Source organism: Petaurus breviceps, unplaced genomic scaffold (assembly GCF_028583685.1).
Source record: "Petaurus breviceps papuanus isolate PSGF00001 unplaced genomic scaffold, PetGlider_PUasm1.0 180, whole genome shotgun sequence".
NCBI lineage: Eukaryota > Metazoa > Chordata > Mammalia > Diprotodontia > Petauridae > Petaurus > Petaurus breviceps.
Window position 1 is genome coordinate 1,263,641 of NW_027185782.1, and position 17,758 is coordinate 1,281,398.

The 17,758-nt window shown below is 38.5% G+C and overlaps 1 protein-coding gene across 9 annotated transcripts in view; it reads right to left on the reverse strand.

Moving 5' to 3' along the window:
* Nucleotides 1–17,758, reverse strand: part of KDM4B (lysine demethylase 4B) — a 286,229-nt gene that overhangs the window by 224,878 nt on the left and 43,593 nt on the right. For 2 of the 9 annotated variants that reach the window (XM_069086763.1, XM_069086761.1), the window contains exons 2-4: nt 14,074–14,283; nt 6,651–6,714; nt 2,640–2,805 (exon numbers count right to left, since the gene is read on the reverse strand). In XM_069086763.1, coding sequence (XP_068942864.1) covers nt 2,640–2,805; nt 6,651–6,714; nt 14,074–14,101 — 258 coding nt within the window. In that variant the 5' untranslated portion in view covers nt 14,102–14,283. Of the gene's footprint in view, nt 1–2,639; nt 2,806–6,610; nt 6,715–14,073; nt 14,284–17,758 lie in introns of those variants that run through there. The other 7 variants (XM_069086768.1, XM_069086760.1, XM_069086762.1 and 4 more) reach the window with 6 other exon arrangements.

Consider the following 17,758-nt stretch of genomic DNA (forward strand, 5'->3'; position numbering starts at 1 on the left):
ATATATTGCCCTCTCCTTTCACAGCCATCATCCTTGTCTAGAGCCTCATCACTTCCTGCCTTGACTATTCCAATAACTACCAACTGGCCTTCCTGTCTCAAGTTTCCCCACTCCGATCCATCTTCCACACAGCTGCCAAAATGATTTTCCTAAAGTTTAGGTTTGATTATGCTACTCTCTCATTTAATGAACTCTAGTGGCTTCCTATAACATCTAGGATTGAATGTTTGGCATTTTAAAGGTCATTACCACCAGGTCCAACCTACGATTCCCATTACATATTATTCCCTTTCACTCACTCTAGAGTCCAGTCAAACTGGCCTTCTGGCTCTTCCTCACATGACACTGCATCTTCCTCTCTTCACCATGCCTTCACACAGGTTGTTTCCCATGACTGAACATGCTTCTCCTGCCCTCCTCTTCATGGAATCAGCAATTTCCTTCAAGACTCAGCCCAAGTGTCATCTTCCCTGGTTACCTCCCCACTGGCTGGTAGGGTCTTCCTCCCACACACACTCCCTCACATTTCCCTAATATCTTCCTTGTGTGTATTCTGTGTATATATTATGTATAGATTGCTATTTTCTCCCCCATTAGAATGTAAGCATGAAAAAGACAGAGATTGCTTCGATTTTCTCCCCCTAAAATGTTGTCCTATAAAAGGCACTAATAAATGTTTACTGAGAGATCACATTTCTGTGGGGGTAGTTTACAAAGTGCTTTTCTCATCTCAACTTAAATATAAGCAAATGTAATTTATTATCATCATCCCCTTTTAAAGATAAGGAAACAAAGGGGTGGCCAGGTGGCTCAGCGAGTAAGAGCACTGGCTCCAGTGTCGGGATGACCTGGATCAAATCCAGGCTCAGATACTCAGCACCACACCCAGACATAACTGGCTGTGTAACCTTGAGCAAGTTACTTAACCCTGATTGCTTTAAAAAAAAAAAAAGATAAGGAAACAAGACTCAGACAAGGAAAATTAATCATCCCAGGTCACAAAGATAATAAGTGATAGAATCAGGACTTGAACCTGGATCTTAGGACTCCAAGACCAATATTTGTTTTACTATACCTTTGCTCTTTCATTGTTAATCATATACTTTAAGCTCTTCGTTATAAAATTTTGATAAATCATGAGAATGTATTTAGAACTAGAAGGGACCTTTAGGGTTATCTAGTCTCATTTCACTAATGAGAAGATCAGAGGCACAGGGAGGTTCAATGACTTACCAAAGGTCACACAGGTGACAAATTAAATGGCAAGGCAAAAACTAGACTCCAGGTCCTCTCTGCTCTTTTATGTGCATGTGTGCATAAAGTGTGACCACAAAGCAAGAAGAAGTAGATGGGCTAACAGGAAGAGGTATGAGAAGATAAGGACTGAAGAGAAAGCATTATTCTCGCCTCTTAGCAGAGCTGGTAGAATGAATATAGGTACAGAATGAAGCAGAGATCTGCAGGTATGAATTCCTAAGTTTTATCTGCCTATACTTAATACAAAAATGAGGGTTCTGTTGGGATGCAAGAGAACCACTGGAAATTAACAGTGCACCTTGGAACAAAGAAGTTCCGCATCTTCCTCAGAAACTGAATTAAAGAAAGAATGGGGAACCAAGTAACAGAATTTTAACATATAGAGTAGGAAAGAAGGTACTCACATCCCATTGATTTTTGCACAAAGTCAGCTAAAGTATGGGAATAGGAAAGGAGTGATATAAAGAACTACAGAGAAAAACCATACTGACTCTAGGGTCAGGGGACCTGGGTTTACCTCTCACCTCTAACACTAACTACTTGTATGACCTGGAAAAGATCCTTACTTATACTTCAGCTGCCTCATCTGTAAAGTAAGAAAGCCAAATGGACTAGATGGTTCCTGGAGGTTCCTTCTAGCTCTGTTATGCTATCCTTAACATTCTTTTGAAATTTATGTCTTTATTTGGGGGTGGGAAGAGGTAGCAGAAGAATGAACAAGTTGGTTTCTAGCTCACAAAAAACTAACTACCGGACAAAGTACACTGGGGAAAGAGTAGTGAGACAGAGGGAAAAACAAACTCAGTGTGCAGTCTGAATTTACGGAATGCCTCTACAATTATCTAAATTCTTTCCCTTATCCCAAAGTATACTGATAACTGCCTGGACCCCAAGTTTGCTCCTCAGAGGCCCTACCATGGTTCAAGTTCAAAATTCTTTGCCTTTAAGGCTCATCACAATCAGGTACCAGCATTCCTTTCCTTCTCTCTGTATGTTCCCTCTCTTCATCTGTTAACTCCTAACTTTAAAAGATAAGGTCTATTAAATGCATCCATCCTGAAATCTTATCCTCAGTAATAATTTGCCCTCTCAGACTTCACAAAGGATTTGGTTTTTAGTCTAATTAACTCATTTATATGTTACCCCTGTTTGTGTCTTGTCTCCCCTCCTAGAAGGTAAGTTCTACTGAAGACTATGTTTTTCTAAACTGTGTATGTGTCGCAGTATCTAGCACAGTGCTTTGAACATAGTAGAAATTTGACATTTATTAAATAAATGAATGGTCTTTAAAAGAAAACAGAACTAAAACTGTCTAAGACAGGCCTGCATTTGTGAGCTGCTGGTAAAGAGAAGGAAAGTACCTATACAGACTTTTAGCTAACCTTAGCAAGTCCTGCTCTGTGAGCTCCTTGGGATTCAATGTAGGCCACATATTTCCCAAAGTCCTGAAACTCCTCAATCGTAGGGCGGAAGGTCATGATCTTACAGCTAGGGTTTTGTGGGCTTGGATTCTCGGACCCCATGATTCCAAATGGCTCAGTACCAAACCTATGAGAAAAAAACACGAGTTAATAAAGAAAATGTCACCTTAATATAGATTTCATTGTTCAATCTTAAAAAAAAAAAATCCAAAACAAAAAAAACCCTCCTAAATTTAACAGAAGACTAATGTAGAATAAGAAACAGTCAAGCTTGTATGATAGAAAACACTAACACTGATTCATTTTTCTTAAAGAAAAAAGATACAAGACACTAAGATGACTTTATATGAATTAAATATAGAAAAGGCTCCTATTTTAAATAGAAATGTGGTATAAGAACAACAATGGTTTTTTAGTATACTTTGACAGTTAAAGACATCCTCAGAAATAAGGCTTTCACAGCACACACTTACACTCAAATTATTATCTTGAAATCAATAGCCTTCAGCCACTTCTTAATTGGATTTTGGCAGGAGATAGTATCACGAGCCATGATGGAGAGGCAGATGGTCTTTTGTGTATGTCTTAATTTCTTCCTACAAATTATCTACCATAATCCATTCAGGGCACACTGGATTCTGCCAGTCCTCACAATTGTTTTCTACCAATGGTTTGTTTATTTAACTGGTGGCTGCTGTTCTAGAGGCTAATAGCACTTCAAAAGAGCATTTGGAAAACTAATTAGCCTAGGACCTATTCGGTAAACAGGGGTGATTTGGTCAGGCTCAAAATATCTCCTAATACAGTAAGGGTCAACTATAAACAAGTCAGTAGATTTGAAAATGGAAGTATCAAATAGGGGTATAATCTACTTCACATCAATTGCTGTAACCACAAATTCTAGAAAGGCAGAAAGAGTCAGTGAGTCAGAAGGCCTGGCTGGGTTTTATTCCTGACTTTCTCTCTAAGTGCTCTCAGGCAAGTCATTTTACCCCTGAATCTGTTTCCTCAAAAGTAAAAGTGGTTTCTCTCACCCCTTCAGCATACAACTGCCAAAGGATTTTCTTCCCCTACTCAAAGAGCTCCCAAGGCTCCACACTGCCCCTCTGACTAAACAGAAGCTCCTCAATTTTTGGACAACCTGTGGTGAGCCTAACTTTCCGGGCTTCTTATGCATACCTACTCTCTTCCAGTTCCAGGTCTAGCCAAACTAGCTACTACTTGCTATTCTTCCCTTTGCTTTAGGCTTGAGGTGCTTTCCTCTCCTCAATGAATTCCTGACTTCCTTTAAGACCTAGCTCAAATCCTACTTTCTGTAGGAAGCCTTTCCTGATTTCCCTCTCCCCCAGTGAATACTGCCCTTCTCTTTTAATTACCTTGTATTTATTCTGTACATATTCTGCATATACTTATATGCATGCTGTTTCCCCAAAACAGAACATATAAGTGTCTAGAGAGCAGACACTGCTGGATCATAGTAGGTGTTTAATAAATTCTGGAGATTCTATCAGTCCTGCCTACCTCACAGGGCTGTCATGAAGATAAAATGAAATAATGCATTCAAAAATATTCTGGTAATACTAAATTCTTTACAAACGTGAGGAATTAAATTATTATTATTGGCATCAAAGAACTTGGTCTACACATTTAGAGACAAAATACAAGTGAATTCCTCTATCTTTGGAAAAATGAAGGGCTTGTGTATACACAGATAAATAAAACACAAGAAAAAGGTTTATGACTAACCAATTTTTTGTTAAATCTAGACTGTCATAAGCCAGGTGTTTTAGCACTAAAATGAAAATTGAAAACCAATGAAATTGACAGAATGGGTGAAGTTTTTAAAGAAAGGAAACAAACTCAACTATTGGGAGATTAAAATTTTAATTATCTATTAAGCTGTATTTGACTTGCACTGGAAATCTTTATTCAAAGCAAGATTTCTCTATAAAAGAGGGAAAAATTCAGCCCAAGACTTACGCAAAGACTCCTGTCTTACTCCCCCCCCACCTCCCAAATATTCTCCCACTGAAGTCACTAGAGGGCATCACCGCTCCTTCTAGTACCATTGACTTAAAAAATCAGAAAGTGTGTAGTTTTTTGGACAGAAGATTTGGTAGAATGTATATGGCAAAGATATAATTTTATAGCACTCATTTCCAAAGTAATGACTTTTACCACAGAAAGCCTCAGAGAAGAATGGAGGAATGTTTGGTCTAGCTAATTCTGGAGAAATGAATTGGAGATTTGCCCCTCCAATACAATTAACATTTTTTAAAGCATCTTCAAAGTGGAAGGTACAGTGCCCTAGATTGGGAATATGATGAAAAATGCCAACCTTGGGGAGGCTAGGTGGCACAGTAAATAGATCACTGGCCCTGGAGTCAGGAGGTCCTGAGTTCAAATCTGGCCTCAGACACTTGACATATTTACTAGTCCTGTGACTTTGGGCAAGTCACTTAATCCCAATTGCCCTCCAAAATGAAAAAAGAAAAGAAAAGAAAAAGAAAAGTGCCAACCTCCAAATGCAAATATCTTAATGTCTAAATGTGTTGATATATAATGAAGTTTTAAAGTTTGTAAAGTTCTTTCTTCACAATAACCCCAGCAAGTTAGTGAGTATATATTTTATAGATGGGAAAACAGTCTCAAAACAATGAAGTGACTTGCCCAAAGTGACACAGTGAAATGACAAAGCAAATACTAGAAGCCGGATCTCCCAGCTTCCAGTATGACAATCATAATACTAGGGGGGAAGGAAATAAGCATTTCTATAGTACCTACTCTAGGCACTGTGCTAAGGACTTTTTACAAATATGATTAATATGATTTCATTTGTAGGTGCTATGATTATCCCCATTTTTTAAAAAAGAATTTAATAAACTGAAGCAGAAGGTAAGTGACTCACCCAGGGTCACAGCTAGCAAGTGTCTGAGGTCAATTTTGAACTCAAGTCTTCCTGACTCCAGGCCCAGAGTTCTATCAATAGTGCCACCATATATTTTTTTTTAAATTATAAACACATACACACATATACACACAAATTACATATATTTATTCACATGTAAATATACAAATATTACCAATTGTATAATTTACCTAAATATCAATCAACAAGCATTTATTAAGGACTTACTATGCAACAAAGACTGTGCTAGGTGCTAGACATACAAGAAGAATAAACAAAATTAAGAAGCATACAATCTTGGGGGGGGGTGTCAGGGTAGACAGACAATATGTACACATATAGATATGGGCAAAATAGTGAAAAGGCAAATTTGAGGAATGGCAGAGCACTAACAGCTGGAGAAAATCTTTTACAAGGAAGAAATGTGACAAGTGAAAAGGCCAGATGGTTTAAGTGCTTCGGAGAAACTGAAGGCCTTAAAAAAAAAAAAAACATTATAGTGAAGTGGTTCAGTGGACTACAAGCTCAGCATAGTCAATACCATGATAAAAAAATGATTCAAGCTTAGGTCTACAACTATGGACACTTAAGCACCTCAGAGGTAGCAAGCAGAGGATCATTAGGGGCCCTGAACCCCATCTTGGTCCTCAGAGCTGTACTTGCAGGCTACGCCATGGGTTCAACTGTGGATCTGTTCGGATGTCCCACAGAAGCTTAGCACTCCTATGGCAGCAAGTGGATCACCACTGTGAAGCTCAATGCCAAGGGGCAAAACATGCCCAATTAAGAGAGTCAACTTTTTTTAAAACCTCTTTTTGGTTTTACTTCATTTTTACTCGCAACTGACTACACTTCTCCCCTTCCCCTAAGCCAAACCAACCAACACTTCAATGGCATCTGACAGTGTATGTGGTATTTCACATTCATAATCTCCCCCTCTGGCAAAGAAGGGAGGGATGTGAATTTTCTCAACTCTTCTTTCAAGGACCAAGCTTCTTGGTCCTTCTGATTACAGCGCCTTCACCTTTTCGGTTTGTTTGGGCTCCTTTGTTCTTTTCACATACCAAGCTGTAGTCACTTGTGTACGTTGTTTTTCTATTTTCCTTATTTTGTTCCCAGCACGTAAACCTGTACAGAAAGAACACAGCTCACTAAAAGCTCTTTAGAAGCCAAGAATTGCTTATGCTATTCTCTGGGAGACTAAGTAAGCTCTGGTTCCCAACCCTGGGAAAGGTATGAAACCCCACAATGATTTACATTAATGGTGTCAAAAATAGAAATGGGGGGTGCCCCCCAACACAATCCTGTACATAGAGATCCCTGCAGGCCATATATTGACTTATAGTTTTAAAATGTAATGTTACCTATGTTTTATTCTATTTTTATTTATTCTGTCAAATATTTCCCAATTATATTTTAATCTGATACTGGGCTGCACTGGAGTGGTGCTGGCGAAGAATCTTAATACCCTCTGATTTACATAGTACCTCATTTCTACATCTCATTTCTACAAAACTACAAAGATTTTTTTTTAATCATCCTGTGAGCTGGGTAAACAGATATAATTAATCCCATTTTAGAGATAAGGACAGTAAAGCCAGTAAAGACAGAGTTTAATTGAATTGCCCAAAGTCACAAAGCACTTGATAGAGCTCAACCTTCAACCAGAACCAAAGCCTAGCATTCTTTCCATTATAATATACTTCCTACTTCTTAGGCAGTTCAATTTAACTATACATTCAAACATTGTTAAATGCTAATCTGAGGTGGAGCACTTAATTAGTCAAGAGGAGAGCAAGAGATACAAAGTATGTTACAGATTAGATACAGCTCTTGTCCACCTGAGGCTTATAGTCTTGTGGAAGCATAGATACCCAAAATAAATAGCTAAAATAGCTACCACTTCTACTGCCTGAAAATGTACAAAGACTTCCATCATTCCTCATAGTAATAAGAGGCAGGCATTCCATTTTACAGGTGAGGCAATATAGCTTAACAAATACACTACCCAAAACTAATGTAAGACCTTCGAAATATAGAATACAATGTTAAAGCTAAAGGAATCCCTGTAGATAAGTACAACAGGTTTGTACAGATGAAAAAACTGTTATAAGTAAATAAAATACCTTTTGAAAACAGGACAAAAATGTTACATTACATTTACATGCTACCAGATCCCAGAACCAGATTCTTAAATTAACAATACTTGAAATCTTCCTTTTAAACACTTTGCTGTGAAATCTGCTATTAGGCAAGTCTATCCAAAGAGAGTCAGTAGTACTGACAAGGGCAGAAGGTCCCCATTATAACACCCTATAACCTGGCTCCCCACAGCCAACAGCAACTATGCCTGGCCTCTGCCTCCAAAAAGAGCATGGAATCACTAAAAAGCAGCACTTGAGGGATTTGCAGTTTGCCTCCACAGACCCTAAACTATGTAAGTTTTCTAAATCACCAGTAGCATTAAATTCATTAACTTTTTATTAATATAGTTCCGTTCCAATTTGGGGCAAGGGAAGGGGTATAAACTGCCTAATTTTGGAAAATACACATCAAAATGTAACAACAATGCTTAATATTCCTTGGTAGTTCTTAGCCACCCAAGGGTAGTAGGTGCCTGAAAGTTTCACCTGTTTTCAAATAGCTGTTATGAGTTATGTGAAATGAGAAGTTAGCCATACAAGGTTTCTCCACCTAACTCCTACAGAACACCATGTATGTGTGTTTAAAGGCTGAAATCCAAGAGAGCTGTTGGTAAAGACAACAGACTCAGAAGCTTCTTTCTGTGGGAACCCTATGTCTGTAACGGCTCATGCTTTCCCTTATGAAAAGGCCCATCTGTTCCCAGGAATTAGATTTAAATTAAATCTTAAGTCTTCTCTGCCTTTCTATCAAAGTCCTTCATAATTTGACACCTCCTCTTTCCCCTTCTATTTAACAAAAATAATCTCAAAACTGCTCCCCAACAGGAAGCTTCTGTTTCAGCCAGGTGGAGTTCCTCAGGGTTCTATCATCAATCCAGACTTATTCTTCACTCAGGCTATCTAGTTCCTGATTCCTTTGCCCCACTCCCACCTGCCCCCAAATGAGTGTTTGCAAACTCTCCCTATCCTCTAAAGCTATTTTTTACCTTTTATTTCCCTTAGATATGTCAGCTACTCCCAAAGTTTTTGATTCTCACCTCTATCTAAGTAGCTGCTGTATCTACACTTTCAGCTTAACCCTCTTATCCTGAGTAAGCAAGCTCCAAAACCCCATTTTCATCTACCTGGATTTTCAACTACTGGCACCTTGAACTTCCCCATCCCCACCACAACTGACAACTTCTGCTGAATTCCCTACTTCTGTCACTAAAAGTAATCTTCCTAGCCAATTCAAAATCTCAGAATCATCTTTGACTCCTTTTATCCCCACACTAATAAAATCAGCAACAATTAACTCTAATGTCTTTCACACAGACCCTTTCTCACCAGTCCAAAACACTCCTAAGTAGCTTCACACCCTCTTGTCACTTCTTCGCTTCTCCAATCCAACCTACCAACCCACCTGCCAGACTTATTTTCATAAAAGCTTAATTCTCATATCATTTTTCTATTAAAAAACTCAAGTGGTCCATCCAGCCCCCTCCTCCCCAACCTTTGCCCACTGAAAAAAGTCCACACTCATTAATCTAGCTTTCAAGGACTAGCCCAAGCTACCTACCTTTTCTAACCTCACCTCCCACTCTTCCCTTCCCGGGGTCAGATGTTCTAGTCTAACCTGATGCTCCCTAAATACATCCTGTACATTCTTGCCTGAAACTGTTACTGCTCTACCCCATCCCAGCCCACATCCCAATCACGCTGAAGAAATTCCACCTAGCCTTCAGCTGCCTGTCTCAAAGTCTGCCTTTCCCACACAACTTTCTCTGAAGTCAAGACAAAAGCGATCCTCCCCACCTATTTCCACCTGAACCTTCCTTCTTCTGCACTAGTGTTATCTGTATCTCTCTTAGCTCCTTTACTAGGTTATCATCTCCAGGAAGGAAGCAAGTCTTACTCATCTTTGTACCTCCAACTGATGCTGCTAAATAGCATACAACAAATATTTGCAGAGTCAATTCATATTCTCTCTCCTGAAATGCCATCTTCTACCTCCCTAAAGTCTTGCCCACATCATGAGTTTCCTTCCCTTGGTTACCCCTGGGCTTACACGGTCTATGACACACAGCATGTACTGAACGAATGCTTGATGCTTACTGATCCCTCTCTCTAGCTACAATTAAGCCACAGTTTAGAACTTTATGCAGGTTATATACAGCTCCCTGGGTATTTGTTTTATGTGCATGTCCTTACCAGACTATAAACTCCTTCAAGGACAAGAACATGTTTGGTCTTCCCAATGGAGCAGACATGAATCATGTGCTTAACGTAGCACTGAGGACACAAATACTTAAAGGCCATTTTGACTAACTTCAGCTTTTCCGATATGTCAGATTGCCTCAAAGATCACCCTCTCTCCTTCCCTCCTTCATTTTACGGGTGAGTTAACTAAGGCCCTTTAAAGTAGTCAGGGCTATCACCAGGTCACAGGGTCAGTAAACATCAGTGCCAGCATGTGAACCCATATCTTCTATTCCAAATCCAGTGCTCTTTCTAGTAAAGTACTCTGCAACCTAGCTACACTGAGGTCCAGCTAACCATACACCAATATAATATGAATAAGTCAATCTGCTAAGTAGATATTCAACAATTCCTTTTTTTTTTTTTTTTTGTGGCGTCTACTGAGAAGTCCAAGAGGACTTTTAGGTGACCTGCAGTGTTTAATTAGTTGAAAAGGATCATGTTAATAAATGCTTTATTTTTCAAGAAATCCCAACAACTTTGACTTAACAAATCCTCCCTCCTTCCACAGGACAGTCATACAAGGTTTTACATCCCTACATCAGCTCATTTAGTTAGCAAGTAAACCAAGGTACTGACAGGTCCAATGATATGCCCAACACAAATAATTAATCAATAAGCATTATGAAGCACTTACAATCTGCTAAGCATGGTACTAGAAATATAAAGACAAAATTGAGACAGTCTTTGCCTTCAATATTTGAGTCCTACTAAATAGCAGCACAGAAAAATAGAAGTTACAGAAGCATAAAATTTGGTATCTGAAAAGGACTTCGTAGTCATCTACTACTATTCCAATCTGTACACAAAAGGAATCCCAACTATAAAATTCCTGACAGGTGATTTTCCAGCCTCGAACTTGCTGAAGACAATTATCATGACGCCCCTGGGTTTTATTTCCTCCAGACTAAACATGTCCAGTTCCTTCAATCAATCCTAGTATGACATAGATTCAAAGGTCTTCCACCATCCTGGCTTCCTTCTGAGGCCAGCAGACAGTGGAACTAGCACCACTCTATTCCTGAAAGCTATTTCTCTCTTGATGCAGCCCAAGATGGCATTAGCCTATTGGCTGCCACATCATCAGTGATACATACTGATTATTTTTCACAGTGGTTATCTAATCCGTACCTCCTCTCTTCTACTTGTAAAGTAGATTTTTGTAATCTTTGTTCAAGACTTTATATCTATCTCTACTGAATTTCACCTTATCAGAGTCAAGATCTTTTTGGATCTTTATCATCATTTACCATGTCAGCTACCACCCAGTCTTCTGCAAATTTGAAGAGCATACTATTTCTACCTTATCCAAGTCATTAACAAAAATGTTAAATTCGGTGCAGCTAGGTGGCACAGTGAATAGAGCACTGGCCCTGGAGTCAGGAGGACCTGAGTTCAAATCCAGCCTCAGACACATAACACAAAAACTAGCTGTGTGACCTTGGGCAAGTCACTTAACCCCAATTGCCCTCCAAAAAAAAATGACTGAACTATTAAAAAAAATGTTAAACGCACAGAGTCAAGAAGAGATCCCTAGGGCACTCCACCAGAGACTTCTTGTTGCACTGACATGGAACTATGAACAACTCCTTTGAGCCTGGTCCATCCATCCAATCTAAGTAAACTATATCTACAGCATTGCCGAGAGAGAGACAGAGAGAGAGAGAGAGAGAGAGAGAGAGAGAGAGAGAGAGAGAGAGATACTAGTCTGGCATAACCTGTCCTTGATGAAATCATGACAGCTTTTTGTTGAGATAGAATCACTGCTTCTATTCCTGTTTTCATCAGCCATCATTTTAATGATCTGTTCTAGAATTCAGGTCAAGAAACCTGAATTTAAGCCCTGGTTTGGCCTCATGCTTGACTACTTAATCTCATCAAAAAACAATTCAAGAGGCCTCAAAATGAACCTATGAAAGGGCATTCCCTTCACAAAACTTTCTTCACTAATTACCATCCTGAGCTAAGTGTGAGCCTCAGATATTTCTGCTCTATAAAAGAGATAATATTTACATTACATACTTACTAGGTTAGTAAGTAAAGTCTCTGTAAATGATACAGAACCGCACAAATGTGAGTTACTATTATATACTAACTTTAGTGAAGCCAGCTCTCCTTCAGCATATAGCTCTAGGACAGATAGGAGCAAGGGCTCAAAAGAAGTATGTATGCTTGTAGGAGGGCGAGAGGAAAAGACGTAGAACAGCAAACGGGAACTACTTAGAAAGGTCCAGATGAACTGTTTCAGTTCATCTATAGCACTATTTATAAAGATGCTTCTCACAATAAGCATATGAGGTAGATAGCATAAGTATTAGCCTATTTTACCAATTAGGTAATCTAACACAAAATAAGTACTCTGAAAATAATAAAAGATTAACATTGTGCAGACACAGAATCATTTGAGCTAAAGGGGTCATCTAGTATAAACCTTTCATTTTACAGATTAGAAAATTAAAGCCCAGGGAGGGAAATCAACTTGCACACAAGTCTGAAAGTTACACCCCTAAGAACTCAATACCAGAATAGGTAACAGACAAAAAACACTTTAAATAAAAAGATTCACAAAAGGGTAGCACAAATTAGCAAATAGCCCAGTCACACTAAGTTCTTAAAAAAAGGTTAAACTGGAGGATGCCTACAAGTATGCCAGACCATCCACCCACCTGTCTGAGATTCTCTATTGACAACAAAATCCAAGGTTCCAGGAGGCACAGAAGGTTTCCTAACTTCCCATAAGAAGACCAAAGTAAGGGGCAGCCAGGTGGCTCAGTGAGTAAGAACACCGGCCCCAGAGTCAGGATGACCTGGGATTGAATCCGGGCTCTGATACTTAGTACCACACCCAGAAATAACTGGCCATGTAACCTTGAGCAAATTACTTAACCCAGATTGCTTTAAAAAAAAAAAAAAAGACCAAAGTGTACTCAAGACAAAGTGACAAACTGATTCTGTTGTACTGGTTAGAGTGCTGGACTTGGAATTATGAAGACTTGGTTTCACATCCCGCCAGCTCTGTGACCAGTATGGTCATTTATGTTCTTAGATCCTTAGTTTACTCATTTGTAAAATAGAAATGAATGCCTATACAGTATCTACCTCACAGAGGTGTTACAAAACTAATATGAAATAGCATGTAAAGTGCTTTACAAAATTTCAAATGCTATAAAAATTTCAAAAATTTAGTCTTATTTTAAGGGATCTTCAATCACTGAAGAAACTACCATAAAAACCAACCCATGGATGTGATAGGCTGTGTAAGTGGTACTAATACACCAATTCCCTGGTTTACACAGAAAGGCTTACATAAAAACTTCCACCAACTTAATAGTATACAGTTACAACTGTATGGCTTGTTTATTGTTTTGTTCTGTTTGAATTTAATTACCAGGCTGAATAATATAAATAAGCAGGAAGCAGGTTATTAGCAAGGACACCAAATATGAAAAACTAATCATCAATTTCATTTCTTAATGATACTTTCCCTTGGCAATATTCCATCTAAACAAGGTGCTCCAATGGCCTGCGTGCGAAGCCTAGCTTTGCCAAAAATTCACTGTACAGCCTTAAATAACATGATCTTCATCGTTCTAGGCCTCAACTTTCTCCCCTTTAAAATTAGGAAGTTGAACAAGACATGATTTTAAATAGTCCTTCATGTTCTGGAATCCTATGGTTTAGGACTCCTGCTTACTTGTTGCCCCAAAATAAATTTCTATTTCTTCAATGATGGTCTTGAATGTTCTCTAAGGGTTGGATCTATCTTCATTCAGAGGATTCACTGACTTCCAAGTTAATGCCCCCTATATAGTATCTAATATTCCCTAATCTACAACATATGTAGAAAGCAGACATTTTAGAAAAAAGGCTCTTTCCATTATGGTGAGGCACAAAGAGCCTCTTCCAGAAGAAACTGTAGCCGCTACCAACACTGGGCCTCCTGCACCCATCCCAGGACTACAAGGGTTTTCCACTCCCATCCCTATCATACAACTTCAACATGAACTATAATATGCAATACAAACAAAATGCTAAAAAGGCAAAAAGAGCAGAACCTGAAGAAGGTACAGTTAGTAACCACCCCCAAATACCAAGTAGTACATACCACCTCTGCAATATTGAAATTCCTTCATTCATCTCCTCACTTGGCAATCCTCTCCAGCTTCCCCTTCAACAGCACTTTCTTAGCACCTCTTTAATTCAGCATGATGTGAGCTGGAGAGCTAGACCTTGAGACAGAAAACAGGAGTGCAGACTGGCTGGGGATATGACCATGAGCAATTTCCCTAACAATCCTGAGTCTCAGTTTCCTCATCTGTAACATGAGAATAAAAATAGCTGTAACTGGGGCAGCCAGGTGGCACAGTGAGTAAGAGCACCAGTCCCAGCATCGGGAGACCTGGGATCGGTTACGGCCTCAGATACTTGGCACCCAAACAAAAATAACTGGCTATGTAACCCTAAACAAGTTACTTAACCCCAATTGCTTTAAAAAAAAATAGCTATAACCACCTACTCCACAGGGCTGTTTGTGAGGCTCGGGGATGGCCCAATGGCCCATCTGGCTATGCTTAGAATATCTATTCCCTCCTCATCTCAGAATCTCAAGTTTCCTCAAGGTACAACCTGTGTTGTATGATTCAATGTTGTATGATTCTATGAGAACCTTTCCAGGTCAATACTCTCATCGTGTATACTTCAACATCAAGTTGAAAATACTCTTTATCATGTATATACTTATGCATCTTACATTTTGGCAGTTGAATATAAGCTCTAACAGATCAGACTTTTGTTTGCATCCCTGGGTCTAATACATTGCTTTGAAATATTGGGTACTCAATAAATATTTGGTAAATAGTGATGATACTGTATAAGATATATAAAGAGATATACAAAGAAATCTTCAGGTCCTTAGTCAATAACATTTATTAAGCACTTACCATATGCCAGGCTCTGTATTAAAAACTAGGACTACTGGGCGGCTAGGTGGCACAGTGGATAGAGCACCAGCCCTGAAGTCAGGAGGACCTGGGTTCAAATATGGCCTCAGACACTTAACACTTTACTAGCCGTGTGACCTTGGGCAAGTCATTTAACCCCAACTGCCCAGCCTTCACCCCTCCAAAAAGCAAAAAATATATATATTTTCAAAAAAAATTTTTTAACTGGGGCTACAAACAAAAAGACAGTCCCTGCCCTCGAGTTTACAATCTAATGAGGAGAACAACACTAAAAAAGGAAGCTAAAGGAGGTGAATTATGGAAAAGTCAATCATTATTATTACTATTTTGCATTACAGCTATTTATTTCCAGAGTAGACTATAATTCAATGAAAGCAGAAGGCATTTATCATCTGAATTTTGTATCTCCTTCTCTATCCTTGTCCCCCTCACCCCGAATCTAGTACAATGATCTGTACATCATTAGATACTTAATTCTTACTGAACTTAAAATTTTAAGTGGGGAGGTTGATCTGAAGGAAGAACTCCTGGAGGACTTCCCTATTGAGAGTACCAAAGTGGAGAGAGGAAAGTGACCCCGGGGCAAGGCTGATCCTCAGTCTCCACTTTTACTTCAGGTAACAATTGTTTTTAGTCTCCAAAAAAGAAGTATTTTCTTCAATGCTACAAATAACCTTGGGTTCATAATAACAAGAATATAACAGAAGAAAACAGATTTATAAAATATCCAAATAAGAACGTACAATAGTAACAGAACAGAGGGCCTAGCATCCAAGGTATGTGAAAAATTGCTCCCCCTCAAACTAAAAGATTAACAATTCCCTCTCAAAAAGAGAAATGAGACATTCCAGGATCATAGGATAAAAAAAAACTTAATGAAAATATTTCTGAAGCACTTCCCAGGGTAAAGACTGAGAATAGGTATTCAACTTATTGAACAGAACAGATATTAATTTACATTTAGATGGAGCTATGAAATGGTTAAGATCCAAGAATGGAACTAAAAAAGGCCCGGAGTGGCCAATATCCATATAAACAACATGTCAACAAAGAAGCATCAACAAATTGCTGAATCAAACAGATTTCTTCATATAAATAGAGAAGTTTATGATAGCAATACAAGGTCAAGTCACTGAAACAAAAAATTATAAGATTTAGTTGCTACTGAATCATCCTTAAGAAACATGAACAAATGGATTAATGGAATTTTCCCAAGGAACTAAGGAAATAGACATTTATTAAGCACCTACTATGTGCCAAGCACAGTGCTAAGTGCTTTACAAATATCTCATTTAACCCTCACAGTATTCTTGGAAGGTAGGTACTGTAATTTCCCCATTTTACAACTGAGGAAACTGAGGGAGACACAGATAAGTGACTTTCCTAGGGTCACACAGCTAGTAAGTGTCTAAAGCTGGATTTGATCTCAGATCAAACAGTAAAATTATGCAGTATCACTCCAAGAAATAAGAACTCAGCACCTAACAAAAATACGGTCAAGTGGCACTATCATTACAAATGACACATTCCTCAAATACAAACCCTCAAATATCCTTAAAAATTCAACAAGTAAGTTGCACGGAACTACAGCATACACATACAAAACTGTTACTTACTGTCATCCAGACACTGATCTATAAAACACTGACCCATAACAATTTTAGTAGATGTTACCATGCCTAATCCTCAAAAATTCCAAACTACATGTAAGGAAAAGCTCTCAAATTATAAGGCCTAATGGAAGAAATCAAAATCATGTGGGAATAGGATAAAATACTTAACATCCCATCATTTGCTCTGTAAATGGAATTATGCCAAAGTTGCTTTCAGTTAACCTACAGAAGATGAGATTACATCATACTGTTTTTATGCAAGCAACTAACAGCAATCTTTTATTCACCTACCCAATTGTCCACTGAACCATCAACAAAAAAGAACAATAGTAGGATAACAACCTGTCCCAGAGAAGTTTCTATTTGAACTCTTATCAAATGTAAAAAATAATACACATAAATTTAATATAAATGAATAAAAACATAAAATATTTGTAAATATAAAAGAGTAATAATAGCTAACCTTTCTTTAGTTTTAAGATTTGCAAAGTGCTTCAAAAAGTGCTTAACAAAACTTCTCACTTAGTTTCTGAGATAAATACAGTTATTATTCCCATTTTGCAGGTGAGGATACTGTGGCTTTTCCAAGTTAACTCCTGCCCACAGCCCAGGTTCCTCCTGTGCAGTGCAGTGCAGTGCTCTTTCTCTAGCACCATAACAACTTCTCTCCAAGGTTCTCCAAGGTTTAGTCAATGAAACTCAAGCTCTGGGAGATCTTGCCAAGGTTGAAAGGCTTCAGCTAAGGATACATTGTCATCTAAGCACCAAGACTCATCACCAAAAAAAGTTAGTGATGAATTAATGTCTCCATCTCCAGCATCTTCCACAGAAGAGGCAATGAGCACTCTATTTGGAGTCACTTACCTTCTTGGGCCAGTGACTTTCTCATCTCTAAAAAATTATGGGATGGTTTTGATGGCTTTAAGATCCCATCCAGTTCTAAATCTATAGGCCTTCTTAGAACTTTGGATAAATGTGGATTCCTCATATGGGAAGGCAATTTTCGTATCCCAGGGTGAAGTAGGGGGTGATGTTTTACACAGAGTATCTGAGGTTCTTTGACATAAAACCTTTTCACACAATGCTTTCAAAAACAGAGAAATCAACAAAATATGTACATGTCAGTTCCTGGAGGATTCCTTTGAGATTACCTATTTCAACTACTTCATTTTACAGATAAGGAAAGTGAGTGTATCAAAATGTAAGTCACCTACTC